This window comes from Sebastes umbrosus, chromosome 8 (genome assembly GCF_015220745.1).
Source record: "Sebastes umbrosus isolate fSebUmb1 chromosome 8, fSebUmb1.pri, whole genome shotgun sequence".
In the NCBI taxonomy this organism is placed as follows: Eukaryota; Metazoa; Chordata; class Actinopteri; order Perciformes; family Sebastidae; genus Sebastes; species Sebastes umbrosus.
The window spans coordinates 12,161,746-12,180,717 of NC_051276.1; the positions used below are offsets into that span (position 1 = coordinate 12,161,746).

General features: G+C 40.6%; 2 protein-coding genes across 9 annotated transcripts in view; both read right to left on the reverse strand.

Moving 5' to 3' along the window:
- Window positions 1-3,848: 3,848 nt before the first annotated feature.
- On the reverse strand, window positions 3,849-7,816 carry atoh1a (atonal bHLH transcription factor 1a). 3 transcript variants are annotated; one of them, XM_037776898.1, is made up of 3 exons: window positions 5,325-7,816; window positions 4,241-4,801; window positions 3,849-4,069 (listed from the first exon to the last, which is right to left on the reverse strand). In XM_037776898.1, the coding sequence occupies exons 1-3, from the start codon at window positions 5,557-5,559 to the stop codon at window positions 3,888-3,890; spliced, it is 978 nt and encodes a 325-aa protein (XP_037632826.1). In that variant the 5' UTR covers window positions 5,560-7,816; the 3' UTR covers window positions 3,849-3,887. The 3 variants fall into 3 exon arrangements, with proteins under 3 accessions (XP_037632826.1, XP_037632825.1, XP_037632824.1); XM_037776897.1 differs by having other exon boundaries at window positions 4,214-4,801; XM_037776896.1 differs by having other exon boundaries at window positions 3,849-4,801.
- A 3,959-nt stretch (window positions 7,817-11,775) lies between these two features.
- Window positions 11,776-18,972, reverse strand: part of grid2 (glutamate receptor, ionotropic, delta 2) — a 560,240-nt gene continuing 553,043 nt past the window's right edge. Inside the window, exons 16-17 of one of the 6 annotated variants that reach the window (XM_037778045.1) lie at window positions 17,514-17,785; window positions 14,711-14,955 (exon numbers count right to left, since the gene is read on the reverse strand). In XM_037778045.1, coding sequence (XP_037633973.1) covers window positions 14,850-14,955; window positions 17,514-17,785 — 378 coding nt within the window. In that variant the 3' untranslated portion in view covers window positions 14,711-14,849. Of the gene's footprint in view, window positions 14,956-17,477; window positions 17,786-18,205; window positions 18,300-18,972 lie in introns of those variants that run through there. The other 5 variants (XR_005207895.1, XM_037778046.1, XR_005207896.1 and 2 more) reach the window with 5 other exon arrangements.

Consider the following 18,972-nt stretch of genomic DNA (forward strand, 5'->3'; position numbering starts at 1 on the left):
CTGTTGAAGATGGCTGTTTTTACCTCCCACTTCCTATAGGAACCACCATTGGTTAAAGATTAAAGCCAGTTAGTGGTCGTTATCATACCACCATCACATTGACCAAATAAAAAAGACTTTTTCTCATTCGCTTTGGCTCAGTTCTTGAATGATAATTATTTTTTTCAGAACAGTAAGCTCAAATCTCTCAACAATTAGTTTGTTGTTCACAACAGATTTGAATTTCTCATTCATTCAAGCAAATTGCACGTGTTTTGGCACATGCGCAGAAGAGTAAGTAATATAACCACTTGCACATGTTTTGTTGATCAAAACTGATGAACTTTCTGTTCACTGTATATGACTTACAGTAACATGAAAGATCAAAGGTGACTTTTCTGTTTACAGTACATGTAACACATTACTACACAAATAAATGTACTGAATACATAAAAATGTGCGTATCCTTTTTCTGCGCACTACAGTAGATCTAATGGCTTTCAGTAAACTTTTACCTACTGTTGAAATTGGACTCTAAAAAGCTCCATGCCATACACAACAGCGTTCAGCTAGACAAAACTGACATTCTGTTATCGTACAGTAAACAGTCAGTGTCAACAAAAAGTAGAACAAAACAGAGATTTGTATATTAGAAACATTTCCAGTTGACTGCCATGGTGAAAAAACATCTAAACATTTTGACCAGTACGGCTCACACGATGACAAAACAACTTTTTGGTGGCATTGGTCAATTTACTGACAAAATAACTAGGTTTTGAAGCATGAATGAAGTGTTTTGGATGAGTTACTAAATGTTATAAGAGTTGTGATGACCCATGAAACAGTTGTGACAATTGCACTTACAGTTTAGAGAATGTTAAGCAGCCAAAGCGATCGATAAAACTGAATTTCAGAAAAAAAGCCTTCTAAAGATAAATGTTTCTTCTACATGGAACAGCTCTATATTAAGTTGAAGATAAGAGTTGTGCAAACTTGTCCCAAAGCCCTGACATGGTTACCCACATTTTGCTGATTTACTTATTTGCATAGCACACATGAATGCTTTAATAAAAAATAAAAACAAACGTTTTTTCTTTCTCTCTCTCTCTCTCTCTCTTTCTCTCTCTCTCTCTCTCTCTATATATATATATACTTGAATATATACTTTTATAACTATATAAAAGCTCTGTCCTGTTTCTTTACAGTTGAAGTAGTTTCATTTGATGTCATTTTAGCTTGGGATTAAAGGAAAAATATCAAGGAAAATTAGGAAAAGTTTCAAAGAGACAGAGACAAAAGGTATATTTCACTACTGACTGGCGCCTCATCAAATTTAATATTTCATCCCTGCTATGGAATTGCGCTGATATTTTCCCAGAGGACAGTTTCTACTGTATTTCCACAGTCTCCCTTTAAAGTGTTTACTGAAACTTGATCTCCTTTCACCGCAACACGAACTCGCTGCAGATGGCTGTCTGATCATACTCTTGATACAGCTCTCTACCCGCATAAACTCTGTTAATAATTTAACACAGCATCCTCATTATATTTCCCCTTTATTCCTGGAGGCGAGCAAAGGGGCACGGCTTGTGATTGGCTGAGAGCAGTGGGTGGGAGACAGGCAGTGACAGGTATAGCAAAACAACAGGTACAGGCCACTTCAGGTACTTTCATGAATTATTTCTAAGTATTTGTGCTTCTGACACATTGGAGATGAGTCACAAATAAGTTGGAGAAAAAGAAAAGGAGAAAAAAAGTTGTGTCAGGCAACAGGAAGGGTTGCCAGAGCCAGTGTGGTGCGTAAAAGAAAGGAGAAAAGTTGAGAGGAGGAGGAGGTGTACCGACCTGTGTGTGTGTGTGTGTGTGTGTGTGTGTGTGTGTGTGTGTGTGTGTGTGTATGTGTGTGTGTGCAGGTCTTTCTTTAGTTGAGAAAGTGTGTTCCCTCTCGAGTCAGGTCCTCGGGGACACGGTGGGGACCCGCGAGCGCTCACCAGCTGACAGCGCGTGCTTCATTGAGGCCATCCAACACCTCGGCCCACGAGCCTGCCAACAATAGACTGAAATTAATGCACACTCCCCCCATTTACCAGAACTGCTATTCACCAAATGGACGACATGGCAACAGTTCAGGAAAAAAAAAACTTTTCGACGAGGAGATTGTTGTAAGAAAAACAACATTGTGTTATAATTTAATGCTCCGTTTCTGTGCGTCAAAGTTGCCACAAACACATCGCAGTTTATAATGGACTGTTGTGGGCCAGGGGGCGCGTGCGTGCACCTGCAGCATATGGCGAGCGAGCGCGTGTTAGACACGTTTCACTTCGCTGTTAACGATGAATTACACAAGAGGAGATCAAGTGTTGAAAGTTTCTTTAATTAAATGGAAAGCTTTACTGATGTGGTTTGAGGTACATTACGGTATTCACTTTGGTCGCTCAAACAGTCAACTTTTATTCATTGTGTTCATTATCTCCTGAACCAAGGCCCTCCCTGCTAATTTACTGTGACACAGGCTATGTTTTTATAACACATTTATGCATGATACGGTACTGTAGATATATATTTCGTTATATACAATATATGCAATTTCTAAATTAGGTAATAGGTTAGAACCTTTTAAAATCTTAATTTTTCATTTGCATTCATTTTTTTATTACTATTATTATTATATAAGTATTATTGTTGTTATATAAATAATAATAATAATAATAATAATAACAATAATTCATACTATTATTATCATTATTATTGTCATTGGTCGCTTTAATAGCTTAGAAGACATAAACCTGTTCAGTTGTTAACAGACTTAGCACAATATCCCAACCAGCACGAACAAATATTATTTGTATTCATTAATATTAATAAGGATAATATGTATTGTAATAATAATAATAATAATAATTTAGTAATTATTATTATTATTATTATTGTTGTTGTTGTTATCTTTGTTTTAGAGTTGGGTTATTGTTTAAAAACGGTAAGGCCTCGTTGCTAAAAGAGTTCATTGCAGTTATTTGGTGCGTGGAAACAACAGAGACAAAGAAACATTACATTTTCGTTTGCTTTTTTTATTCCCAAAATCAAATTAACATAACAATAAATGGCATTTTGATAGCTTTTTTCCAGCAAATTTAACTATGGAGTTATAAAAAGCAAATCAAATGAAACAATAAATAGGCCTACATGTCAATTAATCTCATCCAGTGAAAGCAAAAGACACACAAGTTCATCTGAAGATACAAAAGAAAAAAATACAAAAGAAGGCAGCATTGATGGCTACATTAAATAGGCTATTTGTATGGAATTGGCAGTACTACACTATAGCAAACAAAGCAAAACAATATTGTTTATGGTTTGAAAACAAAAGTCGTATTTCTCAAGCCTCTGGCTCGTATATTTTTTAAAGTGCACATTATGAACTTTTGAAGTTGCAAAAAACACATTTACAAATGAACAAATAAAAAGATAAATCACAACAAAAAAAATCATATTATAGCTACAAAAAAATGTTGTTGTTTTTTTACATTATCAAATATAAGCAATTATCCATAAAGTTATGATTTTTGTGGAAGACAGCTTTTTTGGTCGGAGTGACGTGGGAAATACCCATGGCAGTGCTGCGCGCGACATGGCAGAGGGGTCACGTCTCCATGGAAACTGGAAATTATAAGGCTATTATACATCTATTGGCAGAACCGAATTAGGTCTATCTCACTTTAAAAAAAACAAAAAAAACTTTAGACTATGTAACAAGTCGTTCAAATAGAATTACTGTTAAAAATTAAACAATTTTGAAAAAGCAAAAAATTCATCCACTCAAAACGGCATTTTTTGTTATTAACAGATAGACTGCATGATTGACACATTTTGATGTTTTAATATAGTCTGTTATTTTTTATTATTGTCATTCAGAAAGCGACAGTGTGTTGGTGGTGGTGATGATGATGATGGTGGCTTCGCAGCTTCAGGTCTGAGAGGTCATCTTCTTCACTGGACTGGAGCTCCATCGCTATTTCATCCGAGTCACTGAAGTGGGAGTGCGGGGAAAACTCTCCGTCGCTCCGGGGAGACTCTTTCCTCCCACCTCCACCTCCACCTCCACCTGAAGGAGGAGGAGGAGGAGGCGGAGGAGGAGAAGGTGAGCGCATCGCTTCTTCAACCAGGGCGCAAAACGAGCTGTCATCGAAGGAGGAGCGGAAAGGCATCGCGCTGATGTGGACAGGTAAGCTGCTACCTGAGATGTGGACAGGTAAGCTGCTACCTGAGACTGGCACATCAGCCGCTGTCCTGCAGGTTGTAGGGGACGGAGGAGACCTGTCCTTCACCACGGAGGATGGAAGCGTAATGTCAGACTTTGGCGACTTGTTGTTGTTGTTGGAGACGTCTTTATTGCTGCTGCTGGAGGAGGGGACCGGTCCTTCGAGCAGATCCGCCAGAGCGTTGATGTAGATCTGCGCCATCTGTAAGGTTTCATACTTGGAGAGCTTCTTGTCGTTGTCGAACGCCGGGATGACGCTGCGCAGCTCGTCGAACGCGTGGTTGAGCCCGTACATCCGCCTCCTCTCGCGCGCGTTGGCGGCCACGCGCCTCTGTTTCTGGACCCCGTGGACAGGTCTGGTGGACTGGGCTCTCTGTCTCGGGGATGTCTCCTCATCATCATCATCATCATCATCATCATCGGGTCCAGTGAGCGAGCCCTGGAGACGGCACAGGTCCCGGACTTTGAGCGAGGAGGAGGAAGAAGAGGAGGAGGGAGGTCTCTTGGCAGGTTTTCTGTAGCTGGGAGGGCTGGGATGGCCAGAGGACTCCGGGGAGCCACTCTCTGAACAAATGAAAACAAATACAAGTTAATGAACTGCTCTAGTTCGACCACAACCTAATACGATACAACTTTATTGTCAGTTTGCACTGAAATTCATTTTGCATCCATAGGCAGCTCAGTTTGAGAAAAAGTACACATCCAATAGACATACTGTTACCATAGACAGACAGACAAGTAAGACCCATCAGACAAAAAAACTAAACACATCACAATTATTCATACATAATATAATAAATATATGCATAATAATAAATAAAAATGCATAGACTCTTGTGACATTTTTTTTAAGTTATCAAGCGCTCAACAATATTTTAATTGTAGGCTGGAATAAACTTTACATATAAGCTCTCTGTAAAATAAAGTAATGATTCTCCTGGCTATTTGAGTCCTTAAGTTTATGCAAAAGGACTTAAAAAAACACTGCAAATAAATCCCAGTTGCCCGTTGCATGTGATGTTGCATTACAGGTGATTTGAAAAATTGTGCAAAATGGTAAAATGATAAGTATATAGCGTTTTCTCACCTTGGTAGGATCCGGTGCTCGGGCAGGGCGAGTGCCGCAGGTAGTCGGCTGAAGTGGCGTGTGCCGCGCAGGTGCCAGGAGGCTGCACCGGAGCCAGCCAGGCGCGTGGGTCGCTGCCGCTGTCCACGAGCTTCAGTCCAGGTTCGTAGCGGGACTCCTCGAACTCCCCTCCCCTCTCGAGAACAACCGCGTCCCGTGCGCCTCTGCTCCAGTCATCCACACTTCGGACATCCATGTTTCCAAGAAGAGCCCAACAGGTAGGTGAAGTTAACCCGCTTAACAATATTAGTTGTTGTTTTTCTTGGAGGCATGCACTGCTGATGTGCAGTCGCACTGTGTGAATATGACTATGTCGCGTGCGGGACTCCTTCTCTGGTGTCTCGAGGCGCGGCGTCGGTTTAAAAAGCGGCACGCGTCTGGGAGCCCCCCTCCTCGCGCTGGTCGCGTGTTGACGTCCAATGAGAAGTCTCGGTAAAGGCCCGAGAGAGAGAGAGGTGATTATGGCCCCCAGAAGCCGGACTGTTTATGATAACGTTACAATTTAAAGGAGTGTTTAACGCAAAGGGAGGTAAGGGGAACCTCCCACAGGACGCACGTGCATGCATGGGGAGGTGACGCTTTTTTTAGGTATGGAGCGTGGACAAGCGCGAGACGTGCGCAGTTGGGACTGCTCGTGTGTCTTAACGTCGCAGGTATGACAGAGGGAGGGGTGTGGAGGGGGGTTAATTTGCCATCCTCAACTGTCTAAAGTGCGTGTTTCCATGTGCACTGTGTGGTGTAAAGGCTGACTTTAAGTTTGCGTTCAACTCGTGTGCATCTCACATAGAATCTAGACTCTAATGAAAAGAAAGGAATCTAACAACATATTTTTGCCCGAAATCAACTCAAAGCATTCATGGGGCTTCATCTCCTACTAGCACTATATACTGTATATATGCATATTTAAAAAAAGAAAATGACTGCATTTCATCTCTCACTAGTGACACAAATGCAGGGAAATATTTGTAGAAATGAACAAAGTGTAAGAAGAAAAGTCGGACCAAAACAAAACAGGGCTTTTGGCTGCGTAAAGCTGCGTAAAGTTTGACCAAACGTCAAAAGATGCCAACAAATGTTGCAGCTCCTGCATGGGGCTCGCGCGCTCATTGTCAATTCATTCATTCTAAGATCATCTCCAGTTTCCAGTTTTCTTTTGTAGCGGCTCTAAAAACCTTTTGATCCGGCTCTCGGAACGCCCTGTCGGTAAAAGAGGGCTTCACAGGGAACGGAAACACGAGCAGGGGGCTCGCGCTCAGCGCTGTTTCCGTCTACTGACACGAGCTGCTGGACGCGCGGCTGCAACTGGAAGCAGCAAGGATGAAAGCACAGACACAAACGCACGCAAATACTCACATAAAACATGATGTGCATGCTAATTGACATGATGCCCATTTCCAATATTCATTTATTATCATATTCCAATAAGAGCTGTGAACACAAGTTAAAAGGAAGATTGTATAAGCTATACATTGCTATACTTTGTCCGAAGTTTATTAAGTGGTTCAACCACCTGCAGTCTGCTGATCAAAGTGACCATGCTTACTGAGATGCAAACTTTAGGGCCTAACCTGGCAAATGAACAATGGACTAATTGCTGGGTGGAAATTGGCTATTTAACCTAATTGCCACGGTCAATTTAGGATGCAGCTATAGCCTACATGTTAAATACAGTAGCCCAATGTATGAGGCACAATGATCAAAGGAGGTTATCCTGTTACTGACCCCTGCCCAGTGCAAGTTTTCACAACATTAAATGATCACCAAATTCAGGCCAAACGGAAAAAAAGGCATTGGCTATGATCCTATCAATTTAATATCACAACTTTGATATATAAAATATAATATGTTAAGAATTGTTAGAAATATGGGTTTATTCTGAAAAGATGCACACTCCTAAAACTAACTGGAAATTGTGGGAAAGAAAACACAATTTGTGGGAAGAAATGCCATAATTTCAGAAGATAACCCGACATCAATCTTTTCTATTTTTTATTCATGTATTCATGTTGTGGGCCATAGAGGTCTGGCGCCGAGCGTTCGCCCCCTCTTCCCACCTACAAGCCCCCCATCCAACGGGCTCCTGAAGCGACCGACAGGTTGGATATTGTAGCTGGCGATTATTAAAGTGTCGCGGCCACAAAGGAGACTCTATGTTCCATTGGTCACGCGGGTGGGGGGGCTCCCATTCCAATGCGCGAGAGGAGTCTGCGTGCTGCCGCTTCTCACTCCCGTCTCCCGGGAGACAGGGGCGCGACGGGCACGAGACCGGAGTGAGGGGAGCTGGACAGGGATTTCTAAACCTAACTGTAGCCTTTCCTAAACTCACTACACCCATAGTGATGTTTGTGAACAAATGCTATAATAATAAACCTAACTGTAGCCTTTCCTAAAGTCACTACATCCATAGTGTTGTTTTTCATCAAATGCTATAATAATAAACATAACTGTAGCCTTTCCTAAAGTCACTACATCCATAGTGTTGTTTTTCATCAAATGCTATAATAATAAACCTAACTGTAGCCTTTCCTAAAGTCACTACATCCATAGTGTTGTTTTTCATCAAATGCTATAATAATAAACCTAACTGTAGCCTTTCCTAAACTCACTACATCCATAGTGTTGTTTTTCATCAAATGCTATAATAATAAACCTAACTGTAGCCTTTCCTAAACTCACTACATCCATAGTGTTGTTTTTCATCAAATGCTATGATAATAAACATAACTGTTTGTGATCAAATGCTATAATATCCTCCTGGGAACTGAGTTAAAAAAAGTGTCTTCCAATTACTTTTTTTTTGTGATTTCCTTCCTATTTAGGGTAAAAAGAAAATCTCAACAATTAAGGCTTGACTTTATTTTTATTGTCCACTGTAGTGGACTACAGGACTATTTCAGCGTGAAAAGACTAACAAAAATGAACAGATTATGGCTGTAGAGTGATATTAAACCAAGAATACATTCAAATTGATAAAAACAAACAACAAAACAAAAAACACATGCCATATCACTAGAAAGCCTCGGATGTCCTCTTTACAATACACCAGGGGTTGATAGAGTAGGTCAAAAGAGTAAGAGGATATGCATGTGGACAAAATGTCCACTACAGAGGACACATGTCAATGGGCTGGGTCTCAGGAGGATATATTGGAAGCTCTAAAGTTAGCAACACCAAGGGAACTTTCTCCAAACTCTGAGTTTGTCACAAACACCTGGAACAATCAAGAGTAATTGGAAAGTATAACTAAAAATAGAAATATATAAATAAACTTTATGTAATTTTCTTATTTGTACCCCACTACCTTTAGTTACAATACTTTGAAGTTCAACACTGCACATAGGAAATATGGAATAAACTTAAAAAAGTTACTGTATAGCCTTTCCTAAACTCACTACATCCATAGTGTTGTTTCTCATCAAATGCTATAATATAAATGTGTTTAGAAGCTCTAAAGTTCGAACTTTCTCCAAACTCTTGAGTTTGTCACAAACACCTGGAAAGTAACTATAAATAGAAATATATAAATAAACTTGATGTAATGTTCTTATTTGAACTCCACTACCTTTATTTGACTTCTTTAGTTACAAGACTTTGAAGTTCAACACTGCACATAAAAAATATGGAATAAACTTAAAAAGTATGATTCACCTTTTTTGCTTGGAGGTGACCTGACATTAAGGAGGATGCATGTGTGTGCCCATGTAAATGATATAACTATATATTTGCGGGATAGGGTTATTTGTTGATTTGTTTTTTTTTGTTTGCTTTGTTGTTTTGTTTATTTAACTCTACTCTTTCTTTTTGCCATTGTTATTATTGTTATTTCTTTTCTTGGTTTTGTTTTGGTTTTGAATGTTGAGGTTGTTTTCTCTAGTGTAATTGATGGGTTTGTCTGTAAGCTCATCTACTTAAAAGTTGGTTTATAGACTGTTGTAATTACAGTGGATTGCATTTATGAAAACAGCCTTGAAAAAAGGGAAAAAATAAAGTATATAAAAAAAAAAAGTATGATTTATTATCATGGATTAAATATATATTCAACTTAACATCACCTCATCCAGCTGCAACACTATAATGCTACTTACATGTTGAAGTGTTTATCAGTACTAATCCAATACTGTAAGATAACACTTTTTTAGATAAGTAGGCCTATGTTTTGCTCCTAATACTAATGTGCTCCTACTTTAGTTAGTAAAATTACAAATGCAGGACATTTACTTATGGAGTTATGGATAATGGAGTACTTTGTTGTATTCCTACTTTTGCTCAAGTAAAATATCTAGATAGCTCTTCCACTACTAAAAACAATTATTTAAATGCAAGTAAACATTCACCAAACAAAACGGAGAAGACTTTAGGTACAGGTTTACTCTCCATAGGGAGGGAATTACAGATAATCATGATAATGACTGAAGGCCACATGAAGATGCCCACTTTGATCTCCTCTGATTTATAGGCTACAATAAGAAGAAAATGTCTACCTTGACATCAAGTCGGTTGTCGCTCACTTGTGTCCAGTTGAATTCAATGCACCATCTGAAAAAATTATTTCTTCCATTAATTTTCAATAATTTGGGCAATATCTGCCATTCATCTTGTTATACAGCATAAAGTCTTAGAAGAGAGACAGGAGATCTCATACAGTGGGGGGAGGGCTACACAGTGCCACCCACTGGTTGAAATGGAGAAATACAATGTAGTGCTCCATTGAACTTGACAGCAGTCGTCCTCAGCAGTGTGTCTATCCAGCTGTTAACAGCAGCACACAGGACTTTGAAGTGATCGCCTATTTGAAGTGAAAGAAACAAAAGCTTAGCTCATGCTTGAACTTAAAATCCATTCCACACATGAAATCATCTCAGATCACCAAAACCCATCTAAAAATGTTATGGTTGCATTTATATTTTTCCCTTCACTTTCACACAACATTCCCCATTAAATCTATTAGGTTTAATGATTTAAAGCTACAACTAAGTACAACAAGGGATGAAATCCCTTTTCATCCATTATTAAATGGCACCCTGCCTGCATCAATCAATTTTACTTGTGTATTTGTTCTGGATCAATTGGCTCTTTGAAAAATTAAAAGGTCAAAGTTACACTGCGACACGCAAGTTAACAAGATTAGTTAAGTCATTATTACAAACCTTAAGGTTGGATTTTTCTTGAGAAACGTTTTCTTTTGTTGAATGATCATTCAGGATTCTTCTCTGACTTCACATAAATAAATCAGATGCTGTTGCCTAATGATAAATGTTGATAAATTAATGGTTATAAATGAAAAGAGATAGTAAAGGAGAGAATCCACACAAAAACTCTTGATGAAAGTATGACTACTTACCAGTATCTGTGATTTGTGCAGAATTAGTAACCATTTCTTCTGGAAAAGAACAAGACGAGCCACATACGCTGAAAATGCTAGAGAGGAGACACTTTGCCATTTTGTCTAGAAAGGGAAGATGTAAAAGGAATAGTTTGGGTGCAGTGTTTTGAAGCGCAGCTGTATGAAGTACTTATCCATAGTAGGTGTATTACTTCCAGACGGTGCTCAGCACGCACCCAGCTTTGAGAAAGAGACAGATGCACCGGCACCGGAACAAAGCAATACAGTGCTGTGGACGGGGGCGGCAGAAAAACATACTCAAGAAAGGCTTACCTAAAAATAATGTATATCTGTTTAAGTGTATGCTGTATTTAGAATATTTTCCAATGACGAACTGAACTGAAAGTGAAACTTATCTTTACTGTTTTTGTCATCTGAGCCTGCTGGCTTTGAAGACAGCATAAGTTTGACCTCCAGTTCAGTTCCCCGTCAGAAAGGAGAAGGAAAGTCTGACAGCAAGATAAAGCAGTGAAAATAGTCTTAATATATTGTACATTTAAATGGATATATCTTTTAGGTGGCTAAAATACGTTTTTCTGCCGTCCCCGTCCACAGCACTGCATGCTTTGCTTTGGTGCTGGTACTCCTGTCTGTTTCTCAATGCTGGGGCACACTGACCGTCATCTACCGTAGGTAATACACTGACTATGGATAAGTACCTCATACAGCCCCACTTTAAAACAACCAAACCATCCCATCAAGTCTTCTGGAGCCTCTGTTTACCAAAATAAATTGACTGACACTGACAAAAGTTGGTCATTAGTGAGGCGCCTCGATCTCTGGATGCTGTGTTTCAGGAAATTTACAGATGTTTGGAATGAACAGAGAAAAGCATGAGGGAAAACATAACTTTGAAGAGTCATTGCAGTGTTTTGATGAGTGCATGCCAGAGGTGATCCCTAAATTACAGAGAATCATCAACAGTAATTACTCACAGTTTACTGCTAAATGAGATGATGTACATTTTAATTCTGAAATTTACCACCTTTTGTATATTCTTGTCTTGATTACCAAAAACAACAAATACCATCCCACTGTAGAAAACCTGTTTATTAGACAAATTATACACAGAAAGCTTTGCCACTTGTAACAGAGGCCCCAGTTTGTTCAGTTTTTGAATAATATGCAACACATACAACAAAATAGGCCTATATTAAATACTGTACATCATAAATTTTTGAAAATTATCAAGTAAATCCTGTAGTTCTATGTATGAAATTAAAAATGTTAACAGATAGCGCAAGAGCAAGTTTGTGCATGCTTTCTTTTTAATCAACTTGCCACTTTTTGTTATTTAGCCAGCAAATAATAAAATGAACTCAGGATGACGTGAGAAAAGCAAAGAGTTTGTGTTTATGTTGACCATGGGCGGAACAAGGGAAAAACAAACGCAGTAATGTGACTGCTAAACTCAACACTAAAGTTCATCATGATATACTCTTTTTCTTTTTGTTAAACAAAAATAGCATCAACATGTAAAATATACATTTTTATAATGTCTCTTTCATTTATACTAAATAAAACCTTTTTAAATGTCTGTGTCCTATTTGTCATTCAATAGCCATACTGTAGCCTAATATAAGAAAAGAACGCCTAAGAATGCTTCAAAACACTGTGGCTCGACTGAGTTCTCTACGCACAACATTTTGCGGTTTTAGTTCTTAAAGATAACAAACTGAAAACTTGATCTAAACAACTAACATTATCAATTATTAATACAGTGTTAGTGAAAAAGATTTGGTTCCATTTTACCACCCCACCCCTTAATCCACAAAATGTTCCTTTAATGCTCTTAATGTACCGTTCCCCTTCCCCCACCCCAAAATGCACCTTAATGGTCTCATTTGAATTAATTGGCACTTTAAAAAAACAAGTTATATAAACAGTACCCTTAACATTACAGATATGAAATAGAAGTATATTTCGGATTCCTCTCATAAAAGGCAGCCATTGGGTTCCGATGGCCGTTGACTCTTGGTGACATTCCCATGACCCTAAAGCACAACCACTGATTTGCTGCTCGATAATGTTTCCAGTACGCGGTGAAGTTTTGGGTTTGACTGGAAGTCAGGAGGGTACAGCTAGCTAGTTGACATATAAGGCCTGTACTGAAGACGCTCTTGCAATGGCTTCTCCTCAACGCAAAATAAACTCCATTTCACCACTTGGACCTGATAAGAAGTGATTGATGAACTCGAACATGACATGACTTTAAAGAATGAGCTTTTATCTTTTAAACACCCGGGCTATGGCAGCACTAAAAATTAAGCAAAACAAAGAAAAATCAAAAGTTTGGATGACTTAATGATGCAAAACCAGAGACTACAGCACTCATTTAGCAGTTTTTCAAAGTTTGCTGAGAGAAAAAAAACAAGTAGACAGCTCAGAACAATGTTATTTTTTGTACTTCCTGACCAAAACACATTCCACGCATTAAAATCTATTTTTTTCAAAAACAAAATTCAATAAAAGACATATAATAAGCATAAGCTTTTTGAAGTCTTTCGGCTTGTCTTTTAAGTTTTTTTTTCTCTTTATGTCGTTTTTTGTATCATCCCTTTTTACTATCCCTCTTGAGAGTCTGATTAGAGGATCTCACCTTGACTTGAAAAGCAGATAGCACAGTACAGGTGAGAAAAGAAAAGGTCAGATCTACATACAATCACTTACAGGTCTGTGGGCACTGGTACAGTGCAGTGGGGTTGACAAAGAGTCTTTAATGTGCATCAAAGTGGTGAAAACCGTTTCAGGCTGATGCACCAAAATGGCAGAAATAGTTCAAGATCGACGCACCAAAACTGGTGATTCAGTGTCATATTGTTGCACTGTAATGGCATTTCAGCAGTATTCAGACCGATGCACCGTGATGGGGTTCAGCTGCAAAGTCTTAGGTCTAGTCAGGCCACAGTGTGGACACCCCCTTGGAGATGATCACACATTTAGAAGCCCAGATATTGGTGAAACGACACCAGAGAAGAGAAACCTCAGTTTGGACTCCCACATAGTGAAAAGGCAGAGTAAAAGTGGAGAAGTGGAATCTTCCAGTATTCACTGAGATGGGGCCTTCTCAAAACTACAAGGGGCTGCTGTATGTATTCCCAGGGCTACAGACAAAACTATTGTTATATATGCCTTCATAAAATAACAACTCAATAATTGCTTAGTAGTGGGAGCCCCTTGGAGTTGTTTAATGGCAAACGACACCACCAGTCATCCACCAATGGCAGCCCTGGAGCTCACAGGAATATAGACGTGTTTCCTGTGGTTGGAGTAGGATAAATTAAACCCTCCGAGGTGGGGTTTAGATAAGAATTGTCAGGTCATTTCAGCAGATCTCCATTACATGAGGCAGTCCTCATATCATAGAACAGAAGCAATAAAAAAGATCCCTTCTCACACATATCCCCAAAAATAATCCCCCAAACAATCACAAGAACAACAACAATAAAGCAAAGATTCAAGCCCCCCCTTACACCTTCCCTTTTTGCACCTCACCAGCTTGGTTTGCAGGAAGATAAGGAACATCCTAACAGACCTCCACCTCCTTCGTCTTCTCCACATACAAAATAGACACCCCTGGAAACACCCAAGCAGAAACTGAAAACATAAAGATTCCTATGTACACATCTCTATCCTCTGACTTTTTAGCTGTATTTGTTCTACCATCCCATGACCGACCCTAGCCACCTTGCCTCCTTCTGCTCCTCCTTTTCCTCTTTCTCCTGAACCAACCGTATCCTTAGCAACTCCTCATATAGAGGTGCCCCTGTCTGGATCATTGCCATATCCAAAGTTGGGTCCTGGACCTGTGGGCTGGTAGGGGATGGAGGACATTGTTTTAATGGGGCTGCGGAAGAAGCCACCGTTGGGGGCCCTCTGCCTGAAAGGGCCCACCCCGCCAGTCCGGTGGTCCTGGAGGACGCCGACGCCGCCGCCACCGAAACCAGCGGAAAATCCAGCAGCGGCTTTGGCAGAGAGGGTGCGGCTGAGGGTCTGGATCTGCTCGGGGATGAAGGTGGTGGTGGTGATGTGGGTGTTGCGGAAATCGCTGATCTGCTCGAGTGCCTGGCGAGCGGCAGGCAGCGCATCCATGTCAAGGGGTGTTAAATCGACGGAAGAGGTGGAGAACTGCTTGTGGGGGCTTTCATCCTCGGTGCACAAGCTGTTAACCCGGCGGTGTAGGTGCTCCAGGTCGATCTCCTTATCGTCCTGCAGGTGGGGAGGGGTAGGGGCGGAGTAGGACGTGGTGATGGTAAATGGTCGAAGGGAAGAGAGTTTAATGCGAAGGGATGGCAATTTGAAAGAATATGAGGTGGGAAAGAAGACGTAGGAAAGGAAGGTTGAGAAGGAATGATAGGACAAAGATCCAGAGTCAGTGTTTAAGGATGGAAGACAGAGATGAGGGAAATGATGAGAAGGAAGATGAATCGAGGAAAGTTGGATAAAGGAAGGAAAGGAGAGAGAGGAGGTACAGGAAAAGGAGTGAAGGTAGTGCAAATAGAGGAGTAAGGAAATGGAGAGAACAGTGAAGGAAATATAGCAGAGTATGTCCAGAGAGGATATATTTTTGGAAAAAAAAGGAAATGGACGATGGAGTGTATTCGTATCCAGCAATAGGGATGTCATCCATCCGACCAGTGCAAATGGATAGTAAGAATAATAGTGAAAGCAAGAGAGGGGCGTTGGGCAACGCAGGTGATGAAATGATGAGGGCAACATGGCATGCATGTGGCCAAAAGAAAAGTTTTGGCACAATTAAAAATGAGATTCAAGTGGAGGTAATTGCGAAAGTGAGAGGAAGAGTGAGGGGTGACACAACATAAAAGTAATAAATAAATGTTTGGTGGTCACAGGGAAGCAGGGATGTGACAGGAAGCAGGGAGAGCAAAAAAGAGAGGAGGGGAAAGATGAGAGAAGCACACTCTGAGCTGTGGTCAGGATATTGAAAGAGAGAAACAAACACACACTTCTACAAGGTCTTTAAGGGAGTGCAGATAATCTGGAATCCACACAGGAAACACACGCCATCATGCTGTGTGCTCTATGATTCCAGGGTGCTTGGTCTACTCTCCATATAATAATATTACACTACAAATACAACTTATATTACGGAAGGCAGTCCAAATGCTCAACAATACCTTATTTTTCCTGCTTCTTGTCACCATTGCATTCTGGCCATCATGCCAAAAAATTCACATTGAGATTGACATCTCTTTTTCAAGTGAATTTTTTTTCCAGGCCACATACAATATGGCTTTTTTTTTTTTTTTCAACTGCATCATAGATTATTTAACTTCAATCAACAATGTTTTAACAGTCTTAACAATCTTAACAATACCAAAACAAACATACATTAAATTAACTTACTGTATATGTTAAATGAAACTTATAATCACTATATTCACATATAAATAACTTATCCACATAGTCTAAAGGATGGTAACACTCAGTGAGAGGTGTTTCATGCTTTTACTGGATAGGGGACAGTGGTGCAAGGAGGGAGCGGAGTTCGCAATGAATGACGTGAGGATATAGAGAGGGGGAAGGCTTAGCTGAAAGGTGTTAGGTGCTGGAGAGAGTTTCCAAATGTTTCCATTGTCCACAAACACGTGTGGCAATGTGCTTCTCTGGCTTTATGGAGGGTAAGGGTCTCGGAGGTAGTGGTGGTGGAAAGTGTGGGGTGTCGTATCATTTTAGGTGTCTCACGCTTCATGGAAATACTGTTTGGGTAAAGTCAAACAGGGTTTTGTGAGGAGGGGAGTCACATCATTGGGGGTGAAGGTCGAGTTACCTGAGTGTCCTTCGGGTCTGGGGGGTTTGAAGGGGGCTCTGGACCTACTGTATGTAGCTCACGGACCGAGGGGACCAACAGTGGTGCCCCCTGGTTGCCATCTAAGGAAGGGACAATAGGAGGAAGGGGAGGACGAGGGGGCGCTAGTGTTTGTCGTGACACTATCATACACACACTAAACGTTTGAAGGAGGGGATATCCAAAGGGTGGAGTTGGTATCAAAGAAATGAAGGGAAGTGAGAGAGAAGAGTGAATCACAAATGGTCAGTCTGCTGTCAGTGAAAGGACACTAATGGGGAACTATAAGGAGTGATCGAAAGGGGCCGAGGCGAGGAGAAGTGGAAGGTTTTTATGGAAAGAAGTGGAAGGACCTGACTGCATTTATATTACTGTGAAGGGAGGTTTCCTCCATTATGATGCCCACTGTAACATTACAGAAGTCAACACTGAATCCCCCAAATGATCAAAACCTATATTGACATGAACAAATGTCTGAAATGTATTTAAATATACATCTCTAATTTATGTTTAGTGAAAAGGCCTTATTTTGGAGAACAAAGCCAAGTTTACACCACAACATTTTTTTTGGCTTCATTTTGTAAAAATCTCTACGTTACATAACATAAATACTTCATTGAAGTCTTTTACCTGCATATACAACTTTACAGAGCATGTAACTTCAACTGCCTGGTGCTCTAGTAGTCTCTAGATAGAGAGACAGCACCCTCTAACGGCAGAAAGGCATCATTGCACACATAGTCAGCTGGCAACATGCCAGGTATATAGACGTTTTTGAAAGAGGTACATTTGCATCCAGCAGAGAGCTTTGCCATACCGTGAACAGCAAAGTTTGCTCCTTGATGTCCATCATTCCTCTTAAAACATTATCATTCATATATCAGAACAATTCTAACAGCATCTGTCTTCAAGCACTACTAACCAATGGTTTATTTCTATCCTCTATTGTATGTATAACCTTGGGGTGGGAGGTGAGGTGGTAAAGGTGGTCATTCTCATTTTGGGGGTGAGCTCGGAGGGGTGGTTGGGTTCGTAGGAGTGCTGCACGATCAGGGCGCAGGGAATGTCGCAGCATGCTGGGGGCTGGTAATGGGTGGCGGTGGGGGCATTGGTGTTGGCGGTGTTGGGGTTCTGGTGCTGGCTATGACCGCCCAGGGCAAGAGGGTGCTCGTTGGGGCTGTGAGGGCAAGGATCAGCAGCTTGCCTGGCAGATGGGCCATCTGCCTGCGTCTGGTGTGAGCGTGTGACGTGCATGTGGGTGAGCGAGAGGGACAGGAGGAGAGAGACACAGAGAGAGAGAGAGAGAGAGGGTGATGGGAGAGAGATGTGGAGTAATTTATATAAATGTGTTTGAGTGTTTGTGTGCATGCAAGTTTTTGCGGGAAGATTAAAACAAGCCAAAAAAAAAAAAGAAGAAGCCAAATAGACACACAGGCAGACAATCGGCGGACGAAGAGAAAGGATGAGTGACAGACAAGATCAGGCAGATGGAAGGATTGTAAGGTGGAGGAGAGAGAGAAGTCAATTGAAGAGACAGACGGGTGGGGGGTGAGCGAGAAGAAAGACACGGCAGTCAGTCAGCACACACAGTTAAGCAGGTCGTTCTGTGTTGTGTCCTCAGATAGAGACATTCACACAGTCGTTATATACCTGGAAAGGGGAGATGTTTAAATGGCATTTTGTATTGCTCTCTCCCTCTCTCTCTCCCCCTCGCCCGCTACACCCCTCAACACAGAGTACTTATCTACAAAAACAAAACAAAAAGGAAAATATGAGAGCTTTGAGCCACAGTGACACACATCATTATATAGAGTTAGAACGAGCAGAACGGCAGTTCCCATCCAAACCACAAACTCCAGCTGTTTTAGGTGTACCAAAGGGGATGATACACAAGGAAGTGCCCGCTCTTCTCGTGCTAAATCTACATGGATTATATGAAATATCAGACATGGTCAAAACCACAGACTTTACCATTATGGAAGAGTTCTGACAATGAAAATAATTTAGATTTTGTCAATTCGCAGCATGATAGTTACTCTCAGTTTGGAGAGAGATTTGGGAGATGTGGTTGATTCCAATGACAGAACTCTTTCATACAAACTTCTCGTAGAACATATATATAGGCCAAAAAGGGTAAAGCAATACAGCCGCCCTGTTATGAATGAAATGGGCCTTGATCCATTTGTCCTTAGATATACAGTGCTATCATTACAAACATGCCCAGACATCACCCACCCAGGCACCAACCCCAAATGAGTTCAGATGCTTTTGAGCACAGTAAAAGTGTAGCGGAGGAAGATGACTAAAATGCATGTCTATGTGTTACCAAATGGGATATATTCAGGATGTAAGAACTGTAGTTCACTGTAGTCATAATTCATTTAACTAATATGTGAACTATCAAAGATCCCAAGATA

Bases quoted from the DNA above. Each gene is read 5' to 3' on its own strand.
- atoh1a (XM_037776896.1), bottom strand. From the start codon at position 5,559: ATGGATGTCCGAAGTGTGGATGACTGGAGCAGAGGCGCACGGGACGCG. The intron at 4,802-5,324 runs GTGAGAAAACGC...TCATTTGTTCAG, and splicing joins GAGCACCGGATCCTACCAAG to AGAGTGGCTCCCCGGAGTCC.